The sequence below is a fragment of the Palaemon carinicauda genome, chromosome 36, assembly GCF_036898095.1.
Source record: "Palaemon carinicauda isolate YSFRI2023 chromosome 36, ASM3689809v2, whole genome shotgun sequence".
NCBI lineage: Eukaryota > Metazoa > Arthropoda > Malacostraca > Decapoda > Palaemonidae > Palaemon > Palaemon carinicauda.
In genome coordinates, this window is record NC_090760.1 from 5,915,541 (window position 1) to 5,932,042 (window position 16,502).

Here is a 16,502-nt window from a genome sequence, read left to right on the forward strand (position 1 = left end):
AGTCAAGTTTGAGAATATTTTAACCATAACACATTTTTTGTGAATGTTGAGTTTTTAGATGACATAGATATTTATGTTTTGGTCAGAAAATTTTCTGATACTTTATCAGATTCTGAGAGTTTTTGTTTTTGAGATTTTAACACTTGAGAAGCATAAGTTTAATAAATAGAATTTGAATTTATATTTATCATAAATTTTTATCTAATTTATTTTTAATCACTTAGATTTAGTATATATGATATTTTCTCTGGCTAGCTGAATAGGATTACTGTGTCTAGATATCAAAATTCTTTTCAGCTGTCAGGAATATGTAACTTAGATATACACTTTTGGTAATGTACTATGTAGTCGGAAATTATCGCAAGGTGTAAAATAAACTGGTGCAAAGTATAATAGTGATATAACGCTTCGTTGCCAAGAAAATCCAGAAAATCAAGGTAACACAGTTCTGTTGTTGTTTGCGTGAAGTACCCCATAGCTCAACTTGATGTACAGTATACTGTATTTAGATTTTGAAATCACACCTTCTTGCTGTGTCCTTTTGACCCTTTGCTGCCTCCATTTTACTCTTTATTTCACCTCTGTTCCCGCTTTCGTTCTTCCATATTGTCATCCAACCTTATCATTATTATTAGTTATACAACCCTAGCTGGAAAAGCAGGATGCTATAAGCCTAAGGGCTCCAACAGGGAAAAATAGTCCAGTGGAGAAAGGAAGCTGATAGAATAGTGTGCCAGAGTTTACTCTGAGGCAAGATAACTCTAAACCCAAGACAGTGGAAGATCATAGAACAGAGGCTATATCACTATCCAAGACTTAGAGATCAATGGTTTGATTTTGGAGTGTCCCTTTTCCTAGAAGAGTTGCTTAACCCACGTAAAGAGAGTCTTTTACCTTTACAGAGTAGAAGGTAACCATTGAACAATTACAGAGCTGTAGTTAACCCGATGAACGAAGAACAATTTTTTTTATTATCTTAGTGTTGCCAGGTGTATGAGGAAAAAGGAGAATGTTTAAAGAATAGGCCAGACTATTCGGTGTACTTGGCCAAAGGAAAAATGAACTAACTAGAGATGGATCCAATTTAATACTATCTGGTCAGTCATTGTGCAACTGCAGAGTTTTCCACCACTTGCACCATCCATATATATCAGCTGGACCTGGTATAGATATCAAAAAAACATATGCTGTATATACCATCCCTAACTTGGAAGATTACTATAAGATTTGAAAGCTTGCAGACAAGAAAAAAAAAAAGGACCTCTTTTGTTTTTTATGCAGTTTAAACCTTTTAAAAAGTAACATCTCATGAAATATCTATTAAGTCCTTAGATTTCATCAGCCTTGATCAATATCAGATTTTTATTTATCAATTTTTTATATAATGATTTCCCAAGTAAGGCAATATGTGAAGGTCCAAAATTTTATTCACCATTTTCTGGAAGAACTGTATTAATTATAAGTCAACTGTCAACTTCTATGTATTTTCCTAAAAAATTCCTTATATTCAAGAATGAATTGCTTGTTTCAGCTATTTGAAATATGAGCAGCTTAACCTTTAGTTATGGTTAACTATTAATTGATAACTGTAATAACTTTAAGATGGAGATATGAAGATTCTGCTTGATGTGGATCAAGGTTACATAGCTATATTTACAGTATTATTTTCAAAGACATTGAAGCTTAATTATTGTTGCAGGAATTCATCTGGCACTCATATAATGAACATACACAGAGAACCTCAAAATAATGTCTTCGTCTTAAGAACTCCCAAAGGACCTGACGGTACTTCGGGTTTTGGCAGAGGAAGCAACCAGCATAGGTAGCGAAGGCCTTACTTAGTTTATAGTGCTGTGTGTAAAGGGATCCTTTCTAGTACCGTAGAATATTGTGTAAAAGTATACGATTGGGGGGTTTTTAGCGTCCTGGCAGTCTTCTCGCATGATGGCTCTGCAAACAAACAAGTATTGCCAGTTGACATAACTACTCAACACGTGTCGTTTGCTTCTGCAGATATCTGAGGTATGCGCCTATGTGTATCTTTATAGGTTCCTATAAATTTTTTCTTTCTATTCGATTAAAAAAATATACATTTGCCAGGAATCTTGACAATGAACAACCTGCAGTCTTCATACAGTCTGGAGAAATATTTCCTCGCTAATGTGACTCCAGCTGCATCGAGACTTTCATTATTGTTTGAGACTGAAGACGAGTCCATGTACCTACTGTCATTTTTCATTCTTGTAGTTTTGCTGACGAGTCCTGCATTCTGAGTCTCGCCCCTGTCGTCTGCTCCTTGAATCATGGTATTTTAAGAAATATTGATTTAGACATTTAAGCAAAGTAACATTTTATTCACACAATTCATTTATCATATGTATTTTCACTTTTAAGGAAATTTTTAACAAAATTTTAATAAATCTGTTGTTATGCATGTTTTTATTGTCTCTTTGTTTCATTGATTTCCTTACATCATTTAGCACCTGCAATACTAAATTTTATTTTATACAGTATACATAGAGTATATATATTTATATATGTATGGGCATACTTGTAAATATATGTACGTATGTTGAGACAATACCAACAGAAATTGCATATGTAAATATGTATTATATATATATTATACTGAACCAACAAACATTTAAGTGAAATATCATCTCTTTAAGATTTTTTTTCTTTAATGCAATACTGTATACTGTATATACTTAAGTAGGTTATAGATTTTACTTGCCTTTTTTTTTCCATTTACCTAAGTTTGCTAGTTTTACTCCTACGATCTTGTGTAGTTTTACCGCACTTGAGGTTATCGTATAGCTCTTCCTTTTTGGGATTTTGTTGTAATTGTGTTTCTGCTGATGTAGTTGTCAAGTAAACGCTAGAGTCGTATAAGCCTATTACTTTGGCCGTTAGACGCGAAGTTGTATAAACCAATTATTAGGTTATTTTCCTTGAATATTATGTCTTTTGCTTACCAGATTTTATTCTCCCTGAATATTATGTCTTTTGCTTACCATATTTTATTCTCTCCTTGAATACTGTATTATATCTTTTGCTTACCAGATTTTATTCTCTCCTTGAATATTATGTCTTTCGCTTACCAGATTTTATTCTCTCCTTGAATACTATATTATGTCTTTTGCTTACCAGATTTTATTCTCTCCCTGAACATTGTCTTTTGCTTACCAGATTTTATTCTCTCCCTGAATATTATGTTTTTTGCTTACCAGATTTTATTCTCTCCCTGAATATTTTGTCTTTTGCTTACCAGATTTTATTCTCTCCCTGAATATTATGTCTTTTGCCTACCAGATTTTATTCTCTCCCCGAATATTATGTCTTCTGCTTACCAGATTTCATTCTCTCCCTGGACATAGTCTTTTGCTTACCAGATTTTATTCTCTCCTTGAATATTATGTCTTTTGCTTACCAGATTTTATTCTCTCCTTGAATATTATGTCTTTTGCTTACCATATTTTATTCTCTCCTTGAATATTATGTCTTTTGCTTACCATATTTTATTCTCTCCTTGAATATTGTCTTTTGCTTACCAGATTTTATTCTCCTTGAATATTCTGTCTTTTGCTTACCAGATTTTCTTTTCTCCCTGAACATTGTCTTTTGCTTACCAGATTTTATTCTCCTTGAATACTGTATTATGTCTTTTGCTTATCAGATTTTATTCTCCCTGAATATTATGTATTTTTGCCTACTAGATTTTATTCTCTCCCTGAACATTGTCTTTTGCCTACCAGATTTTATTCTCTCTTTGAATATTATGTCTTTTTGCTACCAGGTTTTTATTCTCTCCCTGAACATTATGCCTTTTGCTTACCAGATTTTATTCTCTCCCCGAATATTATGTCTTTTGCTGTCCACATTCTCTCTCTCTCTCTCTCTCTCTCTCTCTCTCTCTCTCTCTCTCTCTCTCTCTCTCTCTCTCTCTCTCTCTCTCTCTCAAAAGATCTGAAACAGTAATGTGACATTATGAAATGAATAAGAAATTAACCTTAGGTTATTATGATTCAGAATACTCGGTAGTCCATGACAATATGTGCAATAGATGGTTTTGTTTTTGTTGTAAAGAACCACCAAATCCCCAATAGTTTTGAGTATATTACAACCAATTGTACAGTTGAAGAAAAAGTTTAATATTGATTACTACTGATTTTTCAGCTTTAGGGTTTCTTGTTTTGGTAGATTTAATGAAGTAAAAAAACAAAGTATTTTCTAATGCCCAGCTCTTGGACATGTCTTATTTACTGTTCATTTTTTTCTTCTGATGATTTGATGAATCTTGAATGATACGTGTTAATGGAGAATTACTGGAATGTTGATAAGAACACCAAATTTCACCCTAAAGTCAATTCCTTTTGTCTAATCTTGTGCAGTCCTGTTCTCCCATGTATTTGGACTTCACATGCTGTACTGTATGTAATTGTCTTTGCTTTCAAATTCCTTTTGACCTTTATCAAGAGCTTCTTTTGCTTTACCATGGTTTGACTTAAGATTTTAGCTCCTTCAATGCTTCCAACAATAGCTTTTTAGCCTGTAATATAACTGATAGTTTGGCTTGGATTTTTATATGAATTTTCTATCTAGCCTATTAGGATCGGCATCTTGAACTCTTCCATCTCCCCTGCTTGCTTGTACTGTAGTCTGAGATATGTTTATTTCTTAGGAACGTACGTGTAATTCGTTCGCCTATTGAATTACCGTAATGATAGACATCAGAGAATCAATTTATGCATAATTATCCAAGGAGCGCGGACTCGAAATACCATAATTTTAGGGCATCCTAGGTTACTTGGCAACTCTATTAGCAGGAGCACAGAAATATGCAAGGCTGTAAAGGTTATAATCCCCCAATTAATTCTTAAGAAAAGTATTTAACAAAGTATAAGTTTATCTGGTCTTATTATGTATGTCCACAAATGTCCAGTTAACTTATCTGTATTTATGATATTGTAGAACTATAGTTGAGTTTCTCACCAAGGTTAGACGTGACACCTGAGCGGGATATGTTACCAAAGTACTGTAGTCGGGTGTCAAGAGGCAAGAAACAGTGAGTTTACATTTGCCCAGAGGCATTGAAAGGAACAGTGTGTGTTGTAAATATCTAAAATATCAGCTGGTGCTTTTTATTGCTGTTTATTATTTGATAAATGTAAGTTACAGACAATTTGAGATATTACAGAGTGTTTGAAAGATGCATAGGCTTCCTTAATTACTAATATCAATGTTGGTTTTTAGCATGTATATCAAAATTTTAAACCCAGTCTTTGTTTGGAAATGGGAACATAATGTAATTGTTATGGTCCTTTTTGATGAAAGACTTATATTTCTTAAGATCTGTATTTTATTGTCCATTTAATAAGGAAAATGTCCATTGAATCTTGTAATTGAAATCTCTTGTATGTCTTTTATGATGTTGAAGAATCCCTTCTGTTGTCTAGAGGGGACCCCTGTGGTATCCATGCAAATTTACACTTGTAAATTTTAGTACCCCAACTATAAAAATTTGATATTTTCTTGTGTGTACAAGTTGATGAATTCTTACATAAATACAAACCCCTTATAATACAAATCTGGATTTCAAGCCATCGTCATTGCAACATTCTCGTTGCAAGTACACATGGAGAAATTATCTGTGATGATGTTTAGCTGCTAATTGAGACTTGTCATAAATAGATGGCGTTTCATCCAGCAATATATCTCTTGCAACCCAATCTGCCCGAGTGAAAGCTGACGCTGCATTTGACAAAGTGCAACAATCTACATCTAACCCCTTTCTCCATTTCATGGTTATTCTTTTTGTATATTCTGTACATTAGGTGTGTACTCAAGTGTAGATCCAAGCCGTGTTTTACCCAAGACTTTCTTTCAATTCAGTGTGCTGTCATGAATCCAAACTGTCAATGAAACTAGGGTGTCGTTTAGGTTTCATGAATCCAAACTGTCAATGAATACTAGGGTGTCTTTAGGTTTCATGAATCCAAACTGTCAATGAAACTAGGGTTTCGTTTAGGTTTCATGAATCCAAACTGTCAATGAAACTAGGGTTTCGTTTAGGTTTCATGAATCCAAACTGTCAATGAAACTAGGGTGTCGTTTAGGTTTCATGAATCCAAACTGTCAAAGAAACTAGGGTTTTGTTTAAGTTTCGATAGGTTCCTAATGTTGCCAGACCACTGTTCTTCAGTGTGAGAAGCTTCGATGTCACACGGTGCTCTTTAGAAGTACCTTATGAGTCCAGTCATCTAATATTACTTTGTCGGTTAGATTACGAGGGAGTGATATACCATCAACCTCCGTTAGATATATACTGAATTACCTTGCATTATAAAATTCTTGAATGATTTTCATATTGAATATAAGTCCTTGATATCCAATCTCATTCTTTTTCTATAGTTTGAGAATGAATCTACAACCTTTGTTTTAAGTAGTTGGAGAAAACTGATTATTTTCTTGTCTTGCATGGAAATAACTTTCTGGCTGCATATCTATTTTATTCAAAGGAAACAGCTATGGCATATGATTCTTCATACAGCAGAAAGGAGGTTTTTTTTTTTTCAAATAAGCTTATAGTGATTACCTGCAATGACAAATTTAACATTTTATTTAAATGAATACTTTAAACACATACCTGCAGCGAGCGATACTAACTAGATTTTTTAATTTCCTGTAGTTTTTAGCCATCTCTATGTGGCTTGCAGCTACATCTAGGCCTTTCCTTGGGATACATTTTTAGTGTAATAACACTGAACGCAGGACTATTATTTAAACATTGCCTGGTAAAGCAGTTTTTTAATTGAACTCTTCTATTTGAATTGTAGCTTGAGTCTGATTTTGTAACTTTCCTCCTTTCTGTTCTCTGGCTCCTGGTATGAAAAAGAAGTCATTCTTGTAACATAAGTATTTGTACCCAGGTTTTCATGTGGCAGATCTTTCGGAATTTATATTGTAGAAGCAAAGTTTGTATCCATTAATTAGGAGGCCCATATATGATGACAAGCCTAGTGTTCAATCTTGCTTGTTGTACTTCATCTAAAGGGACGGAAAAATGTTGTTCAGGCCATATAAAGCCTTTGAAATTACTCATTTGCTTGAATTCATGCTTCATCCTAGGACCATCGGTGCCTAATCACCATGAAGAGCAATGATCCTCTGACTTGAAGAGGCAGTTATAAAGGCTTTTGCTTCTATTGAATAGAGAGGAGAGAGTCCCCTGGTCTTAACTAGTCAGATAACATGAGTTACATAATGTCTACTTCATTCAAGCAGGAACAATTATAAAGATTGCTTGTGGTCTGTTGGGAAAGTTGAAGCGATTGATTTCTTTTCACCTTACGGAATCACCTGTGGTACTTGTGTCTTTGAAGAGCCATGTAGGTATTCATTCCATATTTCCTGCCTCTTTTCAAAAGAGTTATTCCCTAAAAGTTTAGAATGTACCTTTAGTACCTTTGAAAAAGCTGAAATTTGGAAATCCATATTTACCAAGCCTATGAATGTGAGAGGAATCATGAATGGTATGTAATCACAATATAGTGTTTACTATGAATGGACATAACCTGCTCTTAAACTCATTTTAATGTACTGTCTATTAACCACTTGTCAAATGCACATATTCTTTATTGTCAATAGTTTTAAATACTGTTTGGAGTGTCAAGGTGTTTATCATTTGAGAGGTGGTGTTAACTTCCTTAGGGAAAATGGAGAGCTAGATTTCTTTAAGAAAAGGCCAAGTATTTATCTTATCTAAAACATTGAAGGATTGATTTTAAGCTACTACGTAAAATTATTGATATTTATAGGAGATCCTCTTCAGTTGTATGGTACTTTTCCATTATTGCTACTGTATACCTATAATTCCTTCTTTAAAATCCATTTTAATGAATTGCATACTGTTGTTTATATCGCCAGCTTTCTAGCTTTAGGCATTTGTAAAATCTCCACCATTATAATAATGATGATTTTGAGTTTACAATATTTCCATGTTATGTCTATTTGGTATTGTGGTTTAAAGTGTTTTATTAGCAAAATTTCAGTATGAGATAAAACCCAAAGAATTTCAGGAATAAACTGTGAATTGAATTTAAAAAATCTAAAATATTTTTCAATCTACTGGTATCAGGTGACAAATTTTTCATTTTTGTTCAGTACTGAAAGATGGAAGCTCTCAAAGTGTTTATTTTCATGTCCATTCAGGTAGAGGGAATAAATAAGGTAAATATGTTACTAACAATAATTTGGTGAATTGATAAAAGTTTATAATAGAAAGAATACTTCATTAAAAGTTCGGTTCAAGTGCCCCTACAGATTTGTATGAATTATGTTTGGCACAAATTTTCACTTGGGCTGGACTTATCATCTGAATTGTTGGATGGAAAATTATTTTGATATACTCTTGTCTTCCTCAGTGAATAGTTCATTCTGTCTGTTGTGAGTAATGAGCAACCATGTTTTGGGTAAGAAAAATTCTTCATGATATTGAAGAACAGTGCTGTGTTTGAGAATCTTGTTGAGCTGTATAACACTTTTCTTGAGGTATAAAGGTAGTCAAGACTTTATATATTGCCTGTGGTATATTTTGAAATATGATTTGGTTTTCAAATGTTGAAATGTAGCTGCTATATCAAAACCCTGACTGCCGTCCTGCACTTGAAGAAGCATATCAGAATGTCCATTTTGGTAGCTATAGCAAACTTCCGTTTTAAATGGTAGATCTTTCCCCAAATAATACAAATATTGGCATTTGTTTTCACTTAATTTCCAGGGGATAGACATTCTCCACTCATTATCAGGGCCAAAAACTTTTCATATCCCTTCCTAATTAAGGTGTTGGTAACTACAAAAACCTTCATTTCCAAGAGGACATATAAGTGTAGAAATGAAATTAAATTTTTATAATTAGGTTTAAAATCCTATCGCAAATCGATATTGATTGAATTACGTACTAGTAAAATTCCCATTATTGTTTATCTAGTTTTTTAACACCGTCTTCATTAACTCGCAAAGTCAGGGTACCTTTTAAGAATAAAATTTAACCATAGGCATCAGTTATTTATGTTATTTGGTAGGTGTTTGAGGTGCCTGAAACATTGTAGGTTAGAAATTCCCTAAATTAGATAACTTCCCCAGGTAAGCCATCCAAATGTTGGTTTGTAATTTAAGTAGCCTAAAATCTGTTCATAATGTATAGAATTATCATTTTAGAAGTGCAAAGCACAAGAAAACAATAGGTTCTAGCTTCAGGTAATTCTTACTCCTATAGTTTATAACTTTTGGCTAGAAAATCATAGACTTGTTCGTACAGATTACAAACGTGTTATTCTTAATACAGGTCACGAACCTGTTATTCTAGCACCTTAGACATACCGTTGGATAGCAGGTAAAATGGCATAAACAAGTGTGGTGGCAATTGCTGGTTGGGTAAAATGTCCGCCACTATGTGAAGGCCTGTCTCTTCACCCAAAGGCTCATGGTTCTTGACTAGGTTTAGGAGTAAGCATATTGTTTCAACTGAGTTACCATGATTGTCATCATTAATCCTCTGAAGTCTGTGCTTGGTTTTTGTCATTTTGTTTCATTAAAATGGTCTTGTATATTTGTGAAGGGCTTCAGTGTTTTTTATAGGTTTTGGACAGTTTTATTTTACTCTTATGGCAATTATGATCCAGTTCTTGTACTTCATTTTTGCATTCTTCAGGAAGTTATGTCATCTTTGCAAAACAATGCCAATGCTACTCGAAAGGCCATTGCCAGTTTCAGACTCGAATAAAAAAAGAAATACTTTACTTGAAGTATGAGACCCAAGTATTATTACCGACAAGATAATACACTCTCCTTCAGAAGAATCGCCATAAATCATGTGATGGATCTTTTTCATTTGGAGCTCTTTCGTTTACAAGGATTTCAATGTTGAATTGACCTTTTGAAGAAGAAAAATTACTGATGACAAATCTGGAAAATTTGAGGCCATGCAAGAGCTTTAGGATGATGTATGATTTTAAGTGATAGTTAATTGGTTGTAGTTTTCACAGCAATCCCTCTAGTATCCCCGTCATACCCTGTGTTATTGAAGGGAAACAAAGACTTGCCATTCTGTGAAGGACACATCATGTTCTAAATCATGATCATCATGGTGCCTTTTAGGAAAAGCATCCTTTTCTGCAGTTATCTTAACAATCGGCTAAATTTTGAAGCAGTCAGATAAGTGATTACAGCGAGACACATCCAGTAGCTAATTCATCATTGAAAGGTCTGTACATTCTCTTTCATTGAGGTACAGTAGTCCTGATCTCAACCCATCGCAATAGGAAGTTTAGCTGTTCTGCAGAAGACTGAATAATACCAAAATTATTATCTGGATCTTAAGATCACCCTATGCTAGGGTTTAATCCTCGCAAAGGTCAGTGTTGAAGAATTTGACGCATTTTATGTATTTATGTTTTCATTTATTTGTTTATATCGGTAAATTTTTTTTATATAAAAAAGTATGACAACCTTTGCCATGTTTTATCCTGTCATGAAGTTAGGTACAACATGAACGCATTCTCAAAAGAAGTCTGTACTAAGTTGGAAGATTATTCACTATCTACAAACATCATTTCATCTTGCCTTATAGTGTAGCACTCTTGATAACAGCTTTGTCAAATTTATTAATACAGTAATGTACTCAGTATAAGTAATTGAGATCATATATCTTGATAAAGCTACAGGCAGCTAAATACCATCATGAATTTAGTCTCGTGATGTGGTGAAGTATAAAAGTTTTATTATTGTTTGAGCACATCAAAGTTTCATGTTTCAGATACCAGTCGTTATTTTACATCTACGGAAGTGCTCGCCTTCGTACTGACATAATCCAGTTTATTTTGCAAGGGATTAGAGAAATATTTTTTTTAATTTGACAACTTAAACTCTTACAATAGCTGCTTAGCAATTTTTCATTTATGTGGTTTCCTCCCAGGTCAACAATGCAGATTTTTCTCCAATACATAATTGTCTATATGAAATATGAAAATATATTTTAGCTACTTCAGTAAATCGTGAATAGGCTTTAAGTGTAGTATTTGGAATTTATTGTAACACCAATGCTGTACCATGTTTTAAAAATTATCGTACAGTCGTAGCTTTAATCATCATTTCCACTGTTTTATGTTGATATTGGTATTGTTGGGTTTATAGTGTGAGGTGCCTTGTAAAAAATTGTACACTACTCTAGATTTGTCAAGGTCTTTTGTCAAAATATTTGTAAATTATATAAAAAGTATTCCAATTAATTTCTCTTATGGCAGCAAGTATCTTGTGAACATGAGACCTGACAAATTTTGCTATACGTACCGTGTTTCTGTATATTGCCCACCCCCCAAATTTTCCTTTTAATTTTCCTAGCACAACTCTTGTATATTAAATGTAAAACTGAAAAAAGTGTTAAACTTGTAATAACTGCCTTTACGTACAGTACTTTTAGGAGTTAACTTATGAAATATTCAATGTAACTTTACTGTTAGGGATAAGGGTTTGTTAAATGTAGTTTGGTGCACATAGTACTGTAGCATCAGTTTTGCCCTTTCATGTTTATTACTCGACACCAAAATAAGTCCAGTAAATTAACAGGAATACCTGTTAGTTAATATATAGGAAATTAATGTGAGAAATTAATGTGAAATATAACTTACGTTACTACAGTTGTATAAGTATGTCTAATTTAGAAATCGTCACCCTCATAAACTAACTGCCTAAGTCATTTTCTCCACTTGTTGGGAAATTAAAAAACCTAATTTACTAATTCTTTATATCATTGTGATGAGCTTTAATTAACAAATTCTAATTCACAAATTCTTCTGTTATGAATTTGTGAATTGAAGCTCAAGACAATGATATAAAGAATTAGGAAATGAGAAGGTTTTTTTTTTTGATTTCCCAACAAGTGGAGAAAATGACTTAGGCAGTTATTTTACGAGGGTGACGAAGTGTATTTTTCCTTTAGATTTAATAACTGATTATATCACATCAGCAGCAGCTAACACGTTTCAGTGTACGTACTTTAAACAAAAATTATATCAAAAACTGTGCCTGACACATGTTAATCCTATTTAGAGTGATGGGCTCTCTAGTAGATTCAGAGTTCTTCAAAGAGCAGGACAGATAACATGTGACAGGTAATCATTTGTCTGTGCTTTAGCTTAACCTTTCACTGCCTGGTATTTGCATTATTGGTTGCAATACATCTAAAGCCCTGTCCACACGATCGAGCATGCCCGACGGGCAAACAGTGCTACCAGGCCACAATAGTTAGTGAATATGGGGGTTGCTGACATCAGGAGTGGGAAAACTAGAGGCAGGGATCTGGCAACACTGTATGATGCCAGATTCCTGTCTATGGTTTTACCGCTTCTGACGTCATTATACCTCATTCTTACTAACTATTGTGGTCTGTTATCACTGTTTGCTCATCGGGCATGCTCGATCGTGTGGACAGAGCTTAAGTCAAAAGTCTTTTTTGAAGCTGAAATCAATGTGTTTGAATTTTCAAGTGAAAGGCAGTACCGTATCCCATTTCTCATCATTGTCCGTCTTGATTCGGTATCATACGTGATTCCCAAATTTTGATTTTGGTTCAGTGCAGATTGCTTATGATGGTGTAATGCCCATTATTTAGGCTGTACTTTTGAAAAAAAAGCCATTATTTATTAACATTGGTTGTTGGAAACGTGTCGATTTGTCTTAAATGGTCAGAATACTTTGAAACGGCAAAATACTTGTATATAAAGATTCCATTGAACCGAGACTGATGCCTTCCATTATTAGAAGAAAATTGTTTATGCAAGATTATCCAGTATTTCTCTCATCTTTAACTAGCTTAGTGAAGTAGATTTCCTGTTAGTAGAGGAAAGAACGGTAATAGACATGTAACAGAATATCTGGTAAACAAATGCTTTTAAGTCTGTTTCATCCAGATAAAATATGATATCCTCAGATAAACCTGTATTTAACATTTACTTTATTGTTTTCCAAATATATTTTCTCATAATTGACAATCTGTAATTCTAAAATCATCTTTACTGTCTAAGTTTCCTTAGATTTTATGTGCTATGATTGCCTTTCAGTTATATTTTGACTTTTTTTTTTGTTTATTTGAATGTTTACTTCATGTCTATATATAAATTACAAACTTTCATTTTACTTAGACTTCAGTGCCTGGAAAGGGGAAGTTGACAAGGGACTTCAATAAATTTCCGTAGCAGTTGTAAATTTATAAAGCATGATAGTTCTTGATTAAAGACCCATCCAAGTAAGGCAAGTCCATCCTCTCTCATGTCCTTGAACTACCGATTGCACTTTGGTATTTGATATTTTGAGATCTACAATAGTTTTTTTACTTGTTAATTTCCAAGTGTGAGTAGCAGGTGATTAAATACTATAATACTTTGATGGAGCATTTCAACTTTATTAAAATTACTGCACTATTTGTCTAATATATTTTTATCTTATATATTTGTATATTATTGTCTCACTTTCAATTTTTAGCTATTTAATCATATTAAAACATGCATAACTACTTCATGTCCTCTGTGCTAAGTTCTTTATGATTTGAGTCCACATGATAAATAATATTTTTTTCAAATTACTGTTGGGAGGTACTTCAACTTCCCTGGCTTCCTAAAGTCAATATGGTTACCAAAGCATACCTTGAATCTAAGTCAACATTGAGCTTCTTCAATCTGAATCAAGCAACGTGCGTTTCCAATCCAGTTGTTTAAAAGGAGACGAGGGAGAGGAATGATGATAATTTTGTTACATTAACAGTTCAAAAGAAAGCAGTTGTGATGACTGTTGCATCAAAGGCAAGAGCAGAGCTAGCCTTACATGGAGAAAGTAGAAAGTCCCATCAAAGGCAAGAGCAGAGATAAGGCTTCCATGGAGGAAGTAGAAAGTCCCATCAAAGGTAAAAGCAGAGCTAATCTTACAAGGAGAAAGTAGAAAATACCATTGAAGGCAAGAGCAGAGATGGTTTTACATGGAGAAGTAGACAGTCCCATCAAAGGCAAGAGCAGATAGTCTATATGGAGAAAGTAGAAAGTCCCATCAAAGGTAAAAGCAGAACTAATACAAGGAGAAAGTAGAAAATACCATCGAAGCAGAGATAGTCTTACATGAAGAAGTAGACAGTCCCATCAAAGGCAAGAGCAGAGATAAGGCTTCCATGGAGGAAGTAGAAAGTCCCATCAAAGGTAAAAGCAGAGCTATTCCTACAAGGAGAAAGTAGAAAATACCATCGAAGGCATGAGCAGAGAAAGTCTTGCATGGAGAAGTAGAGTCCCATCAAAGGCAAGAGCAGATAGTCTATATGGAGAAAGCAGAAAGTCCCATCAATGGCAAGAGCAGAGCTAGCCTTACAAGGAGAAGTAGAATATACCATCAAAGGCAAGAGCTGAGAGTCTTACATGGAGACATGGACAGTCCCAACAAAGGCAAGAGCAGAGCTAGCCTTACAAGGAGAAGTAGAATATACCATCAAAGGCAAGAGCTGAGAGTCTTACATGGAGACATGGACAGTCCCAACAAAGGCAAGAGCAGAGCTAGCCTTACAAGGAGAAGTAGAATATACCATCAAAGGCAAGAGCTGAGAGTCTTACATGGAGACATGGACAGTCCCAACAAAGGCAAGAGCAGAGCTACCCTTACAAGGAGAAGTAGAATATACCATCAAAGGCAAGAGCTGAGAGTCTTACATGGAGACATGGACAGTCCCAACAAAGGCAAGAGCATAGCTAGCCTTACAAGGAGAAAGTAGAAAATAGCATCGAAGGCAAGAGCAGCGATGTCAGAAGTAGACAGTCCCTACAAAGGCAAGAGCAGAGATAGTCTTATATGGAGAAAGTCCCTTCGAAGGCAAGAACAGAGCTCGTTTTACATAAAGAAAGTAGAAGAGTTCATATGCTAGGACAGTTTCCTGTACACTCGGTCAACGTACACTTCAAAAGGAAGATTGATTACGGAAAAAATCGTAGATAACGTCCAACCACGAGAGTCTGATTGGGAACAACTAACTAAAATTAAGCCGTGCTGGAAATACGAGATAGTCCTTGACCTCACTTGAAACTACAAGTAAGTGCGAGGTATCTATTACTGATAATTCATAATTGCTGGGTTAGGTTACATGTATTGAAAGCGGCCTTGACAGACATATACAGCATTGCCTTTGGTGCTAATAATTTTAGATTTAAAATTTGACGTGACCAACTATTAAAAATCAGATAATTATCTAGCCCTGAATCTACAAAAACACACCAAATTTTAACCATATTGGCAACCCTGCTACTTCCTATTCTGCGCCCTGTAGAAAAAACTGCCGACTGTCCACTCACTTTGCCAGTTGGTTGCTACCGAGTGCCTGGGCTGTCAATTCTTAATAATTTGGAATTTTCCTTTGGGGCAGAGACCCTTTATTCTAAAGGAGTTTCTGTATAACTCGGTTACCTTATTAGTGTTTTTTTATGTACACATTAATTTATATAATTTCTTTTTTGTGCATCCTGGTAGGAAAATGTTTTTTCGACATGGAACAATTCTGCAGTTGCTAATTTGACCTGGTCAGGCACTGAGGTTGCTGTTCCTTGTTGGCCCCTTGCCCCCTGCTGTGGGTTTTTACTCCAATGGGAGTATGTTTATTTCTCTTGTAGTTAGTTATTTAGTTATTTCTAACAGACAGAAAATATTGAGTTTGCCTTTACTAAGATGTCTATAATAACCTCATTGATTCTCTTTTAGCTCATCATCAGGTACCTGTCAATTGTGTCGCCCCCTGCTTTATAAACCCCAACATGGCATAGTCCTTGGGTAGATCTGATTTGGGCAGGTGCCTGACAACAAGTTACCCTTTAATCCCCAAACAATGCGAGAGAGCACTTAGGTAAGGGTTCGTAGGTCTAGGATAGGTGCTGGACCAAAATAGGTAGGCATTAAAACTTAGCATTGTACAGAGTTTTTGTCCGTAGACTACGTTGATGTTAGGCCGAGTGCCGCGGAGATGTTTTATCAGGGCAGGGTCTTTGCAGCCCTCTTCCTTTATCAAGGATCTTGCTGTTGAATCGTAGGTTGCTCGAGTTAGACATTGGTTCCCTTCCCCAACTAAGTCTTTTTCAGACCCTCGTCCCCTTTTATGTATCTCAGGGAGGTTCTTCTTGGGGGCCTTCCGAGTTGCTTTATTCTTTTATATTCCCCTTGGCCTTGGTTGGAGTTTGAGGGTCTGTCTTTCCTCATTCTCACTCCGTTGTTCAGAGAGGTTCGTTGGGCTGGTAATCAGATCACCTGGGATTTCCAGAAGTCTTTCCTCTTTTCTTTGAGACCATTTTTTCTTGAGGTCTTTCCACTCCCAAAGTTTCTGAGGATCAGAGGTATCTTCTTGGGGGATGATCCACCATTTATTTGTCTGTTCTTGCAGTTCGGAGCTCTGGATATTTTCTCACCTCAGATGTCCATGGATATCA

General features: G+C 34.9%; 1 protein-coding gene across 5 annotated transcripts in view; it reads left to right on the forward strand.

Annotated features, from left to right (window-relative positions):
* The window catches only part of LOC137628735 (SUZ RNA-binding domain-containing-like), a 252,206-nt gene that overhangs the window by 223,818 nt on the left and 11,886 nt on the right, over positions 1-16,502 (forward strand). For 3 of the 5 annotated variants that reach the window (XM_068359914.1, XM_068359910.1, XM_068359915.1), the window contains exons 6-7: positions 1,700-1,822; positions 4,997-5,349. In XM_068359914.1, coding sequence (XP_068216015.1) covers positions 1,700-1,822; positions 4,997-5,069 — 196 coding nt within the window. In that variant the 3' untranslated portion in view covers positions 5,070-5,349. Of the gene's footprint in view, positions 1-1,699; positions 1,823-4,996; positions 5,350-13,206; positions 13,259-16,502 lie in introns of those variants that run through there. The other 2 variants (XM_068359912.1, XM_068359911.1) reach the window with 2 other exon arrangements.